At 38.0% G+C, this 15,586-nt stretch overlaps 1 protein-coding gene across 2 annotated transcripts in view; it reads right to left on the bottom strand.

Moving 5' to 3' along the window:
* LOC122568912 (protein couch potato-like) overlaps positions 1–15,586 on the bottom strand; it is a 198,144-nt gene that overhangs the window by 32,440 nt on the left and 150,118 nt on the right. For both annotated transcript variants that reach the window (XM_043729201.1, XM_043729202.1), the window contains exons 6-7: positions 9,600–9,733; positions 3,351–3,559 (exon numbers count right to left, since the gene is read on the bottom strand). In XM_043729201.1, the coding sequence (XP_043585136.1) occupies positions 3,351–3,559; positions 9,600–9,733 (343 nt within the window). The remainder of the gene's footprint in view (positions 1–3,350; positions 3,560–9,599; positions 9,734–15,586) is intronic.

The following is a 15,586-nucleotide window of genomic DNA, read 5'->3' as shown; positions in this document are numbered from 1 at the left end:
GTACCAGAAACGAGCTCGCCATTCACCGTGTAAGCGAAACTGCGGGCCAACGGTTCTTGTATCGCGATGAATGAACTGGATATGACGTCAGTCGTCCGTATCTGACGCAACGTGTTCCGTATCGATTTCCTCTTTCGCATCGGCGCCGAAATAGCCGACGAGCATAGAAATCGCGAGTCGAACCGCGTCTCTCGACGCGTCAGTTTTTTTTCACTTTTCTCTTTCGATGCTTTCTTCTTCCGAGGTTAAATCGACATTGATTCTCCCGTTTTCCCTCCTTCGGCCTTCTCTTCTTTCGATTCGAAACGAGTCGTCGATCGTTAAAGAACGCGGGCGGAAACGAGCGAAATCGAGCGGTTTATCGAGGTCAAACGCGCTACGTCGAAGGAAAAGAGCGAGAAAGATAAGAAGAGTCCTGCCTCCGCGTTTTGCATAATTAACACGCAGAATCTCGTTATATCCGCGAATCTCCGGTTTGCGCGTATAAATTCGCAAATAGCCGCACGAGTTGATTAAACGCGTTTGCATACGCTCGGACGATGTTTACGCTTCTCCGTTTGGGCAGATTTTCGTTAATCCGATTGTTTCTCGCAGAGAAACTTGGTATTAGTTTGTTTCCCGTCAGATGCGTCGTTCGATGTCCATTCGAAATATTCGTCGACGAAATTTCTATAGATTTCTTTCCGTGATCCCTAAATAGAAATCGTGGCGACTAACGAATCGATAATCCTAAATAACGTTGATTGTTTACTGGAAAAATATCGAAAGAATTTCCCGGATGCAAGCAGTCGCGATCTAACATGCGGTCGAGCGCGTGTACTCGGTGTCGTGGGAAGGTTCCGCATGACGGGGCAGGCAAAAATAATTTGCTACGCGACCGCGAAGCGTAATGTCCGCCGGAGATAACATACTTCAGGACTATTTGCTCTCGTATCCGTACATGGAACTGTACACGGAAAACTGCAAGTCGAACATCGAAATACATTTCACGACTAGCATCAATCTTTTCCGTTCAATTTCCAAGTTTCTTTTTGTAATATACGCCGAATATTCAACATAATAATTGAAAATTTTAGTAAACTTGAAAAGATTAATCTTCGCGCGAGTTTGAAAGCAAAGATATGAATTAAAATTGTAGGATGAGCGTGTCGTTTATGGAGCTTCTATTTTGAACAGAAAGACTTTGAAAATCAACGAAGCATGGCGTGGTTGTTTGACTGATTTGACTCGGTCTAATAAATCTCGTCGCACGCTTTCGAGATTATGCACGATAGAGAGACCACTGGATAACGCTGGATCGAAGCTGCATATATTCCTACGGCTGTTAAATATTTTATTTCTTTTTTTTTCAACGCTCGAGATACGTGATTTTTATATTGCAAATAATTTTCGAGCAATAGCTAGAATAATAATTCGTCCAAGTATGAATCGATATCTTTTTTTATATTGCCTTAATATTTCTTTGATCTTTGAACTTTAATTTATTTTCTATTTTATAAACGTTATATCGTCGCGCATGTGGTACATGATTATATTTAATACAATATCTAAGCTTGAAATAATAAGAATGAGATTCTTATTTACATACGTTATTAAATCTACAATTACAAATTTCTCGAATCTAAAATCAAAGCGGTCAAGCGCAAACACCACACACAGTTTTAAAGACGAAATCAATGTTTTCTAATCGAAGCTTCTTATAAAATATAATTACACTTTCTACAAACGTTTCGTACAATTTTAATTCATCTTTTTCTACAAAACGATTATCCAAATTCGAGTTATAAAATTTTCTACATCCGCAGATGGTCTGGCGTGAGAATTATTATATTCGAAGTTGTGAAATTGAATATTTAATTCTGTCTGCCCCAACCACGCGTTCTTGAAACGTAATTTACGAGGCGTAACGCGTGTCGCGATAAAAGTCTCGCGTGTCAATTAGCGCACGTGGCGTAGAGTCAATTTTAGCGGGCCGCGTCTTTGATTTCGTTTTTGGAGGAGGAATTTGTTCGAGAAGTCATTATTTTAATCTATGCAACTTCCATCAGCTATTGTTGGACTTTTTCTGTTCTCGTTTTCGTTACCGGTACAAGTTTCTTCTACCTGATTAAATTCGGTAGACCATTCGTATGAAAACAAATTTTCGACGCGTCTGAGCTTTTCTCGTGAAATCGTTCGCGATCGAAGATCGGCGTTACCTTGCCAGGTTTGAAGAGGTAGAATTATGTCAGCGCAGAAATTTTTTTATTTTTCTAACTACAAAAATTTGTATAGAATTATTATTGACCATAAAGTTGGTAATCATATTTCTACGCTAAAAATGTTCAAAATTATAGTATCGTGTAAAAGATTTTTAATATTAAATACCACGTCAGATGGAATAATTTTCAATCTACTCTGATAAATGTTTATTATTCCACTCTATAGGAAAGATAATGTAGTTTGAAAATCAGGTATATTTGTATAGTAAGAAATTATATCTCGAGCACCGATTGTAAATATGAAATATTCCGGTGATTTGATATTTCCCCTTCTTTTTGGAGATTATTTTATTCGCTTAGAGTATCGATCATTTAGGTGTAATTGCTCTAGAAGAGTCGAGAAACTTAAAACTATTAGAATTCTCGTAACAAATTTTCTCTCTAACGAGCTAATATGGACAATTGAAATCTCATACTTTTCTAAATCTACTTAACCCGCAATTTCATTTATAATTCAAACGAATTATTTATTTCCAATCATTCGACCGATTATTATCTATAATCTCACTCGATGAATTTGTTTATAATTATTTATTCCAAATCTGCACAGCCTACAATTTCATTTACAATCCAAATCAATTATTTACTTATTCCCAATCCTCTGACCAATTATATATTTCATCTACTATCTCGATCAATAAATTTCAACCTAATTATCTAGAAACCTACCTATCTATACATTTCTATCTATTTATATAAATTTCAATCTTTTAGCTCTCTCGATCGATAACCCTAAATCTTCGATAGTTTGGTTTTGCAATTCAGACACTACCCATCTTATGTCCAAACTTCTCGATATCTGTGCAACGCATACCCCGCCCACAATTTGGAGTCCTTCGAGTCTGTTTGCTATCCTTATAAACAGCGACCGCGAGTCTGTCTCGCGGTTGAGTTTCACGAAACTTTCTAAAGCCTCGAGAAAATAAGGATCGTACGCTGGAAATATACGGAGGCAAAGGTACGCGTGTATGCGCAGCACGCGACGCTTGACGCATAGTAAAAAGAGTCGAACGACCGAAGAGTTTGTTCGGTTCGATAGCTGTAAAGATCGAAATAAAGGGGTTACGAACGATGGTGCGTATTTCTAACCTGCTGAAGATGTCCTTGAGCTCGTGCTCGGACACGAACTGGCCGAGGTTCGCCACGAACAAGGTGGAACAGGGCGCGTTGCTCACTGCTATGTTCGGCTGGGACGAGGGTGAACCTACCGGCGATGCCAGTGCCGGCGAAGGTAGGAAATGGGGCAGCGACGCGTGTATCGACGTCAGCGTCGTAGGATGCGGCAGAGACATGGGCGCCTGGAAAAAGAAAAACACAAATTTTTCAGCGTCATTCGCGATCTTCGACTCGATTCAATTCGACGTTGGGCATTCGTGTGTAGCTCCGGCTCGCTGAACCACTCTGTTACTTGAGAATATGAACGTTTTCGTGCACATTATATTTACTCGTATCTTTGTTATCAGTACTTTATAATTATATCGTTTCTTCCCTTATATTTGTCAGATTCTTATATTTATTTACTATTAGGTTCTTCCTCTATATATATATTTTTATGTACAGGTACCTCGATCTATATATACAGGGTGTCCAATTCAATGACCAATGACCAACGTTGCATCTACGCTACATTTCATTGATCCCTTTTTCAATTAATTTGTACGAATTTTTGTATATTTTTTAATATCCTGCATCTGACAGGGAATTCCAGAGAATTCGACCAATATTTTTTACATCGCTTCCATTTAGGCTGTAAAATTTTATGAAATTGCAGCAAGCTAAAGCGTTTATAATTTACGATGAACTAATGTTCGGTCTTTAATGGTTTAATTACTCTCCTATTTGCGATGATACTAAGTACGTTTCAAAATGTTCTGTAAAGGTGGCATTAGAATTTTGAAATGAACCTCCATTCTTTATTACATATTCTTGCAGCTTACATTCAGACGTTTCCAAAACACTAGAAACTCGCGTTTTTCCCATTATCCGTTACCGATACGTTTACTTTAAAATTTAACGTTATCAAACGTTACCCAATGTAGACCGTAGAGGCATTGCCGAAACGCGAGGTTGCAATTTTTTAATACGTCCAAAATAGTTTAGATAATTCCCCGTGTCGCTTTGTCGAATTTGAAAGTTTATATTTCACTCTCTTTTATCATCACAAATAGGAGAATAATTAAGAGTTGGATTAGACACTCTGTATGTAACAATGTCCATTTTGGCGTTATTGCTGGGAAATAGACTCGGTTTTACGGTAGTAGCTAGGTTCCTATTTATATTTATTGAATACTAGATTTCTGCACGGTAGAATTCCATTTACCTGAATCTTCTTGGGGGATAAACAGCTTATACAATAGCAGTTCGTTAATTTTTCACGCAACCAAGCATTTTTCGTTCGACCAACTGAAATTCGCGTTCAGATCGACGATTGCAATCGAGGACGGTTTAGTTAATCAGGTATTAATTAAAAATTCGTTCCAATAAATGCAATTCTACCGTACTTATACATATTTATCGTTGGATTACGAACGTTTATAGATTTTTGTGGGATTTAAGGACGTAAGACAAGGTACCGTGATGTCCAAAAATATGTAAAAAGTACAGAGTACCCGTTACGACATTTGCAGTGGCTGAGACAAATTTCTCGTAAGAATAGAGAAGAAGAATTGCGTGCAAACTTCTTTCGTTGATAGAGTGAATTATGATATTATCGGTAATTGGATATTTAGTTGAAAGATACGACAATTTGTTAGAGATTAAAGACATTATTTGGCACGTTTGGAAATACGAAAAAATTTCCTAGGAAATTGAAAGCAACTGTTTATTCCGTACAAAGGGATAAGAGAATTTCCATACAAAATGAGTTATATTTTCAATGTTGATTTCAAAGCAGTGAAATTTAGAGCGATGTTATATCGATCGTAGTATTATACGTTTCGCATTCTTCGTTCAGATCTCAGTTATGTTCGAACCATATTTAGGTCACGTCTAAATCAATTAGAAAAGGTTAATCGCAGTTAACAATGTTAAGAACGCAAGAATAACCGTATAACTTGATTTCAAAAAAGTGTCAAAGTACATAGTTGATTACTCGAGTTTCGCTGTTTCATATTCCCAAAAGTAACAGAGTCGTTCACGAGCTTCATTCTACGTCTCATGCCTTATTTAACCATGTCTACTCGTCGACTTATCTAAACGTCCACAAAAACGAACCAAGTCTATTTCTACTTTCTTTCTTCTTTAAATTTCTCTCTCATTTTTCTTATAATATTTTGCTTTCAAGAAAAAATCTCTGACGCGTTAACAACACAGCGTACTTATGTATAAACGACGAATGACATTAATATCGCCTAATACTTTGTGATTTACGTACAAATTAGATGTAATCGACAAAACAACGCAGGCCTGTACCACTGAAACTAAAGTCCATGACCGAGTTACCGAGCGTGGATTAATTAACGCAAGAACCGTGTTAAATACGAATGCAGCATAATTTGCAGCAACGTTACAAGAAACGGCTTCGCGATTAACGATCGAATAACCGAGAAATAATCTCGGCGGTCAGCCGGATTACTTTTTATTCAGAAACGCGCGAGTCCATGACCACTTTGCAATTTCAAGTCCAATTATTTTCCGAAAAGTTATCTCTTATAGAAAATACTATCCAAAACTATCTGGTTATTTCGTTGCTCGAGGCAGAGACGATGGTGGATCTTTACCCATTTATGGCAGATTCAAAATCACAGAGATACTTGCAATGTACACAATTACTGGAACAGTTGAACTCTTTGTTCGGATAGAATAGAATGGTTAAAATAATTTGACCGTTTATTAGGATAATTCGACTAATCCAAATTCCTCAGGCAGTCATTCTTGAATTTTAGTACGGAACTACAATGCGTATTGTGCAAAAAATGTTTGAGATATTTCAATTCGAGCAAGACGCGCTGCAGAAATTCTTGCTAGAGCGTACCGTGTCGCGCAATCAATTCGCAATTTCACGTCGTAACATATCGTTGTTACCATAATGCCCGTGTAATTATGTATTGCGCTACTTGTTTCGGAAATCCTGTATTGCTGCACCGTTGCTGCGTTTTCCTTTGTCGAGCGTTGCAAAATCGACTGCTCGACCTGCTTCGATTTTCTTTACGCCGAAACACATTGCGAACGAAAAAGTGAAATCCCGAACAAAAAGTACTTTTATCCCTAAATAATGATAATTGTGCCCACGGTATGGAACTTATTAAAAATGAAAGTATCTTTATTCGTAAATCGCGGTGAATAGCCTCCGCCTCGAATCAAATTATTATACAAATATCTTCGACCGTGTTTTAACATTGCGGCGAACGTTATTATCGTAAAATAAATCAAAGGAAGAAGGATTTTGAATAGAAACTTATCGAAGACGAGAGTATTTGTATCGATAAACCGCGATGAATAGTTTCCGCTTCGAAAGAAATTTTTACATAAATATTTTCCAGCGTTTTTTTCCCCCGACGATAACAACGAATACAAAGAAGTTCTTTCAACGGACACTCGTCGAGGAGGAAAGTATATTTTTTTTTTATTCCCAGATAATAACGAATAATATTTCGAATCGAAAGGAATTTTTCTTTTTAATGCAAATTTCTCCGACCAGCTCTTTTTTTTTCAACGATGTCACGAACAGAAACGGAATTAGGAAAATCTCGAGTCACTATAGGAACTCTTCTGAAAGCAGAATGCAAAAAGTTCGCGAGTGAAATATTCTCTATTTAGCCGAGCTTCCGCCTCATTATCACGTCAAGCGGATTCCGTGGAACATTTTTATTTCGACCGAGGAAAATAGTGGTATTTACAAGCGGTTGAAACGGCCGTTTCAGGTCGAAACCGAGATGCTTCTTTTTCGTATTATAGGATTAAATAAACGTCAATATTTATTCGTTTAATGTTACCGCCTATAAAACTGAACGTCAACCGTTTGTCTTTATTAATTCAATGAAAAGTTAAACAGTTCTCGAGCGTCGTCTCTTTAATACGATCCCCTTTCTTTTCTTTACGCTTTGAAGTTCTTTAATTACGTTGCCAATCTCACTGAAATCCGCTCTATCGTTTAGGTAGTAAATAATCGAACTGATAATCGTGAAACGATAGGAAGTACAATGTTTCCGTTGGATGCTTTAATGGAAAAACTTTTTTCCACCTGCAATTATTTCGCAATTAGTCGATCGAAATGATAGCAGATTTGACAATTAACAGGTTTTGTGCTGCGTGGGCGCGTCATCGACTCGACCCATGTTCGATATCAAACATAAAAATTTTCTTAAACAACGAAATACGACGGTGGTATAAGATACCCGACTTTCACATTTGCAACGTCGAACGAAGAGCAAAAGAAAAAGGAGGAATGCCGCGAAACAGTTCTATCAAGAAAATCGATACCCAGTTATTTAGGTCGTTAATAAATTGTTAACGACATTCTAGTTTTAGTTGCCACCGACAAAATATTTAGACGTCGTAAAGTAACGATATTGGATCTAAAAATTGCCCTTATCTTTCAAACGATTAAATTATCAACTGTTTTTGAAATACGATTCCAAATGATTAAATGTATTTTACGTATAATACAAATTCCTCGATTGGTTATCACTTATTTACCAATCAATCGTTAACCATTGATCGGTCTTTTTGATCTTCGATCTACAACTAAGAAGAAAGAAAGGAAGAAGGGACATAAGAAATAACAGATGAAAATTATCTCCACCATTTCCACTCGTGTCGTCACGTTCGATACGTTTCCGCGACTAACGGCGTATACTGTTTGCGATTTCTGTTACGTCAAAACGAACGTATCTCGAAGCATCTCGTTCGAAAAACCTTTTCTCTCTTTAATCAAACCTGCTTTCACCATTCGATTTATTTCGACACGCGGAATCGGCCTATTTTCGATTCTGTTTAAAAAACAAAAGAAAAAAACAAGTCGAAATAAAAATTGCCACGATACACGACGGTCCACCGAACAATTGTTACCCGCTTAAAACGTTTTCAACGACCTTTAATTTATTTTGACCAGGGGCAGAGTCACTCCACTTTCAAATCCTTTTTTCCATAGTTTTTTTTTTCGCTACGGACAAACATTTCTCGATCGGACGAATTTTTCGTTCTATCAGTCAAAAGCATATATTTGTTGTCGTTGTTCTTGTTGTTGATGTTTTTGACTGATATTTTTCCACGTTGTAACGGTAGCCGACGAAGAAAAGCTGTTCGATACGGTTTCGCGATGGTGCGTGATAGGTACCCGCGTGAACCTGGCACAGAACTAGGCGATATTAAAAATCAATAGGTGCTGGCCGTTTCCCCAATTCGTACCCGGTTGTACCAGCATCGTTCTTACTTGCCGTCGAGAAATCAGCCAGTCACGGTGCCTGCCTGAAAATTTCGCGATACACGGAAAACAAACAACGGGAAGCAGAAAGAAACGAGAACGAATAAAAGGAAGAAATAATTTCTTCTTATTTACGACGGGATTTAATAGTCGTGATAATTAACCCGCGGCCGTAATTAACTTCTGCGAGCTTTACTTGGAAAGTCTAGAGGTCTTAAAATCGATATCGTCACGCTCACGATCTAGTAACAAGCGGCACGAGCGATTCTTTCGTCGTATTCGTCTTTCATTTAGGCTGAAAAAGACGTCGTGTTACCGTCTTTAACATTTAAACGGTCTTGTTTGCAGGGTTTGTGCAATATCTACATAGAATAATTTCGGTTTGAGTTGTTGTTGATGAGTTTGTGTAACTTTTGGGGTAATTTGTTCGAATACTCTGTTACGTTTTAGATGTCGTCGCGTTCTTTCAAACGCCAACGTAGCTAATTATCGTCGATTTTTAAGACTTTTCTCTCGCGTTTTCGAACGTATCGGTTAGATAAAGTAAGACGAATCGGTTACGTGTTGTTCGAATTCTACACGGAGAATGATACTGTGAAAGAAAATAAGGATAATCGATAGAATCGAGTTATAACTGTTAGTCGTTAAAATCTAGTTAATCGCGTTTAATCGACTCTGTGCGTGTTACATATTTCCACATGGCACGGAATACGAATCGAAACTGCGGAATTTAATCTACGTTGTTCTGGACGACGTGCAAAGAAGACGGACCGTATTCGAACACGTTACCCCGTCGTTGGAACCAGGTCGAGCCGTGGTACGCTGGTTCTTGGCGTTCACTCTGCGTGCGTGTCTACCTGCTAGATGTATCGTATAATAATCGAGTATAACGATCATGTATCACTAACGTGCATCGGGGCGCTCGTCGGCGGCTCCAGAGCTTTGTCTGCAGATAGTCAAAGATAGGAACGTACGGGGACCTGAGGATGTAACGCCGGATGCACCAGCGTCGCGTGTTGCAGCGTGCCGGGTAATTCGCCAGCGGTCGAGTATGCCAGTGGATGGTGCCACAATTCAGGACCACCAGGGAAGAATGGGCTCCCTAGGTCTGTAATAGAATACACAGTTAGAAATCATCTCTTAGACAACTAAACGTTCCGAATGGAACGATCGACGACAACATGGTTTCAAATAATTCAAATACGTATATAGAACAGAGATATTTTATCTTCCTTATTTTCTTAATGTTCGCCAGAGTTTCGTCTTTTCTCTTTCTTTCGACGAAGCGGCGTAGAAACTTGCCGGTAGATATACGTAAGTGAGAGATTTAGAGGAAAAGTGGTACGGATGATGAAACTTTTGCTTCGGGAAAATATCGTGACCGACGATCGACGGGAGAATAGAAATTTCATTTATAACAAGTTGTAATAGAAAAGTCTGGTCGTCTAAATCTTGAATTTTTTTTTTTCTTTTTGTAGAAATATGCAAGTTCAAATGTACGCTGTTCTAATATCAAAATACATCGTGTAATCAAATTTTATAGAGAAGTATGAATTTTAAGTAGAAATGGAGGGAAAAACGAGATACTATTACTTTTCCATTGATAATACGAGACGTATTATTAATAACAGTAATTGGCTTGAACGAGCGACGTTATAATCGCGAATATAATTTATGTGTAATTTGATTTCAATAGTAAAAAAGTTGGAAATGTTATGTAAAGTTATACGATTATAATATCTCGCGATTTCGATGATAATACATTTCCTCTGAATCTTTCAAATACAGTTAAATGTTACTCGATTGTGTTTCCCTTGATAGTTCACGGTTCAACGAGTAATTTATTCGGCGTGTAGTTTATTCTTGATTAAAAGGATTGCCAGTCTTTATCGATCTGTTTGTATCGTTTTGACGGAGGCTTACGTTGTTTAAGAGTAGTTCAAGGTATCGTCCGTCCATACAGTCCATCCATACAGTCTTGTACAGATCAAACATGTTAGAACGCGTTAGGACAAACGTTTATCGCGTTAATTTCTTCGAACTTCTCTAAACGATATTGTTCTCCTTTATGAGGAATATTTTTCATAATACCGTTCAAGTTATAATTAAAGTAATTCTAGTTTGCGATAATTTCATCGTCTCGAGTTTAGAATTGAATTGAATTGTACGAATAGTTACATCGATGAATAATTAAAAATTGCATTGATTAATAATTTGTTCAAATACTTTTGCTTAAAATTTCAAACCGGTAAATTTCACATTAATTCTCGTGAATGATGATCAAATTTAGAAAACTAGGCAATTACCTTTTTGCTCGATCGATAAGCACATTATTCCACGACCATGTTAACCAATGCTCTCTAGTCGAATGAAAACCTTTGAATTGCAAATCAATCGAAGTACCACTATGCTATACGCAATTCGAATCATTATCGCGAAACAATTGTAGCCAATCAAAACATTCCTATTCGCGTACGTATCTAATGGACAACGTGACACAATACGATTGTGTACGTAGTGGAGTGTAATCGTTCGTCATCCAGGTTTACCTTTTTAATTAAAAAAGAAAAGAAAACAAAAGAAAAGGGGAAAAATAAGAAATCACGTTGATAATGTTACTCGATGAAACTTTTATATCCACAAATGCCATTACTGTCATTACACTATGTTTTATTTAATATTTCTCTCCACGTACTTTCTTCTTGTCTACATATTTGTACGACGCGCAATTAGATCGGTCGTAAGTTTCCACGCCGCTATAAATATCAAGATTATTAGAAGACTGGATAGTAATAAAACGACACAATCATCGAACGTAACCACTGGTAGGCAAGAAATACGAATTTCTTGGAATCACGAGTCGGAAAAGATCTAGAAACGGTGATTAACTGTACCGAATACCAGTCGTCGAGTTTTGCTACATTTTGTTTTGGGAATGGCATCGATTCATCTAACTCGTTCGTTCGAACTTTTATTCGTAAACTGTTTGTTATATGAGAAAAACGTTACGCGAGAAAGTAATAATAATAAAACGAATGCTATTTGAATTTTTTATCGAGTCAGGAATTTTGTTTTAATGGAATGTATAACCGTTTCGTACTGCTGTCACACTGATTTGAGAAAAGTATTGCACGCTAAGTAAACAATTATTATAGAATTCGACGAATTCGTACATTTGTCCGATCAAGTCCTGACTCGAGACAAACTACCAGTTGACGAAGAATTGACTATCGTGCCACGCGTGTCTCCCAATTCCAATTTTATTCGAATTTTTCATGTAACAAACACTTTACGTGATTGTACGTTGTGTTATCATGATATAACGAACAGCGTAATTAACGATAATAATAATAATAATAGCAATTTAAAGCAATCGCGCGATCGTGTCGAGTGGATGCGATGCGACAATCGCGGGAGATAAATTTTATATCCTCACGAATAATAATTACGCGTCTTTGATAACTCGCTGACGCTATACTTCTATCTGATCTTTCGTGCTTTATTAAAAATTTATTTTTCTTCTTACAATATCGAAAGTAGCATAGTATAGTAGTAGAGTCCCAAAAGTGGTCTTTCATAGACCACTTTTATAAACAATTAAAGATTTAAGGAGAGAGAGAGAGGTACGAGTATACGCGTTATATCGTTGCCACGATTTAAATATTTTCATATTCGTGTCAAATCGAAAGATTCAGTGAAAAAGTGATACAAGTAGACGGATATGCGAATTTCTCTATTGTTTCCGTGACTTAAAATTTTGAATATTTACAGCAGCTAGAAAACGTATTTCTACGTTATCCTATTCTCCAACGAAGCGTTCTTTTTATCAGGTTCTACGTTTCAATTTTGTAGTATTAAAATCTTGTAGTCGCGTGAAAGTACTATCAAACGATACGAAACTCGATGTACTTGAACTTAATTAACTAGTACATATAAACGCTACAGTAAATACCATCGTATACCACGTTTTCCTTCGAGACTCTTAATTGATCCTTTTATTTATTTATTGTAATCGCTCCTTTCGGTTCAGTTTGGCTTCTGGAATGCATCGTATTTACTTATCGCTATCTCGCGTACCAACTAACGTTAAGGTTAATTCATCACGTGAAAAACCACAAATCTCCCATTCTCTTATTCGAGATCTTTATTTCCAAACCCTCTAAGCAAGAAAAAAGCATAAAGACCTCTCACGTAACGTAAGGAGGATTTCTAGGGTTCGTCGTTTGCCACGGAACTGTTCGGCTCCCCTTTGAGTCTCGGCTCTTCTTTACCCTCGGCGAACCGGAAGTGCTCGACACTTGCACACGTAAGTATTGTATTCGCGGCTACACCGAGGAGGCAGAGTCTGGCCGTCCCGTGGCAAAATCAATGAAAATCGGCGTGCAACCGCTTCCACGGAACCGTTTGTTTCTCATGACCGACGATACGTCACGAACAGGCAATTATTCCAGAAAGATCGCACAGAGTGGCCACGGTTGCGCAACAACCGCCGCTCTTTTCATACAACGTTGCAGAAAACGTTGTATCGCGAGCTAAGATCTAGAGCAACCTGGCAGCATCGAACTTTATAATTAATCGTTCTCTTGCTGGCCACGAATCACGAGCGAAAAAGTTCAGAGACGTTTTCTTGTTTCTCGACGTTCTGCGCGTTTCAGCGTTTTTGTTCGACGAGTGGCTAAAGAATTTCACGAAACGTGATTTTTATCGGGATGATTTATGGAGATGGTAGGTGATTGCTGATAACAGACTGATACTTGTGGCTGTTCGCGGTCTAACGATAAATGTTCACCGACGATGACTGATTCGTGATTTTCTAGAAAGTTCGGTACGAATGCTTGGAAAGTAGAGTTGCGAAACGATGATAGAGTAGGAGAAATTCTCGCAAGCGCGATTATTCGTTACGTGGGAATCGCTGGATTCGTGGAATAAGATTTTAGATGGATTAATTTTGGATGTAAAGCGATGCGAGATTACCGTCGTAGCCCAAGTATTTCATCGCTAGATTACATAGAAAAATTCCTTCGAACAATTTCCTTTCATTTTTTCTTCTTATCAGATCGGATAAGAGATAATCTTTCTATACGCGAGCAGACAATAGTAATCGTCCCTTCGAAGTTCGACTAATTTTCTTTTAAATTCTCTCCTTATTAAGATCCATTAAATCTCGCGGCTGAATGTTAATGATTTTGATAATCTGCTAATTACGTATCGTTAGAGAGTCTGGCCTGTTAACGAGCTACTTTTATACATTTTTAATAGTAGCCGCGTTTCTGTTCCAAGAAGGCCAGCGCCTCGCAAAAAACCATCGGCTTTGTATAACGTTGCATCGCGATCGGACGATGGAGATGCGCGTGGTTCAACCTGGCTGCATCGTGCTTTGTAATTAGTGATTTTCCTGCCACCTGGGGGAATAACTAATTTTTCGTGGAATTTCTTTTATAATCTACTCTTTCCGCGAATGCAACGGTTCTTCGGCAAGAATTCGCGAAAATTCCAAAGTTTCGAGTTAGATGGAATTATATTTCGCAGTTTTGCCCCCCGAGTTCCGATTATTTTTTGGAAATTTTCCGTGAGTTGTAGTTTGTAAGTAAGTCGGTCCCTAAATTTCTCGATACTCGGTAATTATCTTTTAAGCACGTGTTTACTTTTAGAACTCGCTTGTAAAGAAAATTAGATAAAACACCGTATTTTCTTTTTTACAAGTTCGCATATAATTTTACGACAAAGCTTATTCTATGCCAATGATTCTGTTATCGGATTCGACAAATTACACTATTCCTTCCATATATATTTCTTGCTCCTTGAAGTACCGCAGACGTATCTAATACATCATAGAAGGGCTTTTGAATTTTTATTCGAAACAATAATTACGCATTCAGTCAGGTTCAAGAATTTGTGGCACAAGAATTTTTCTCTGTGTACGCCATTTGCTTATCCTCCAACTTCCATCTTCTAATTTCGATAACAATTCTAATCTGCGACAACAATAGCCGCCATGCTTTTAATTTTGCTAGTGAAATTAGGAATTTTAATCCCTTCAACTTCGTCGATATTTATTTATGGGAGGTAATGAAACTCTACCCTTTTCAATTTCTCTCATAAATTTTCCACTTACAAGAAAATCCTTGGCAACTAATAACGTATAACGAACACAAGAAAGGGAAGAAGAGGAAAAATGATTTTTCGATGAGTGGAAAGGAGAAAGAGCGAGAGGTGGGAAAACGGTAAATAATTGAGAGGCACGTCACACCTGCACTGGCACCGGTTTTTACCACACGCGAACGGGGCTTTTCGTACGTGGCAGGACCTTGCGCTTTATTGATTTTAGGCTGACCCACGGATTCCCACGGCGAACCCGTAAGTTCCGACGAGCGTGAGTGCTTACTCCACGCTGTTTTCCTCCGTACGCTTTTCACCGGTTTTTCGAGTAATTCAACCGCGAAAGGCCGTCGAACTTTTTATCGCTGCAAAGCACCGAGGGATGCTTAAAGGTCAGACGAAAAACGTCGAAAGAACTTACCGAAAAAGTGAATGAAATTCGTGGAATTAACGCGTCTTACGCTTCGTTATGTGCTCGAGGCGTATTGCAGTTACGCGATTTAAAACTAGCCATAGGTACTTACAGTTTTAATCGGATATGGCACGTAATCGAGATCGAAGGATTAACGACACCTGCGAGGACCTAATCAAACCTGAGAAACAATTACGAACTTATTAAAACATATAACGACGTGCGTTCCAGATCGAAGGATTAAACGACGCATGCGAAGACCTAAGCGAACCTGAGAAATCACGAAACTATCTAACTAAGTATACGAAGATCATTTCTTTGCTGGAAACGTTGCACCATGAAAAATCGGCATTCGATATCATAACAACACATATCGTTTTTTAATAATTTCATATTCCGATCGATCTTAGCTTTCGTACTATAATTGCTTTTGTTGTTGCTCCATCATAT

Source organism: Bombus pyrosoma, linkage group LG7 (genome assembly GCF_014825855.1).
Source record: "Bombus pyrosoma isolate SC7728 linkage group LG7, ASM1482585v1, whole genome shotgun sequence".
Classification (NCBI taxonomy): Eukaryota; Metazoa; Arthropoda; class Insecta; order Hymenoptera; family Apidae; genus Bombus; species Bombus pyrosoma.
The sequence above is the reverse complement of the archived record's forward strand: the minus strand, read 5'-3'. Positions and strand labels throughout refer to the sequence as shown.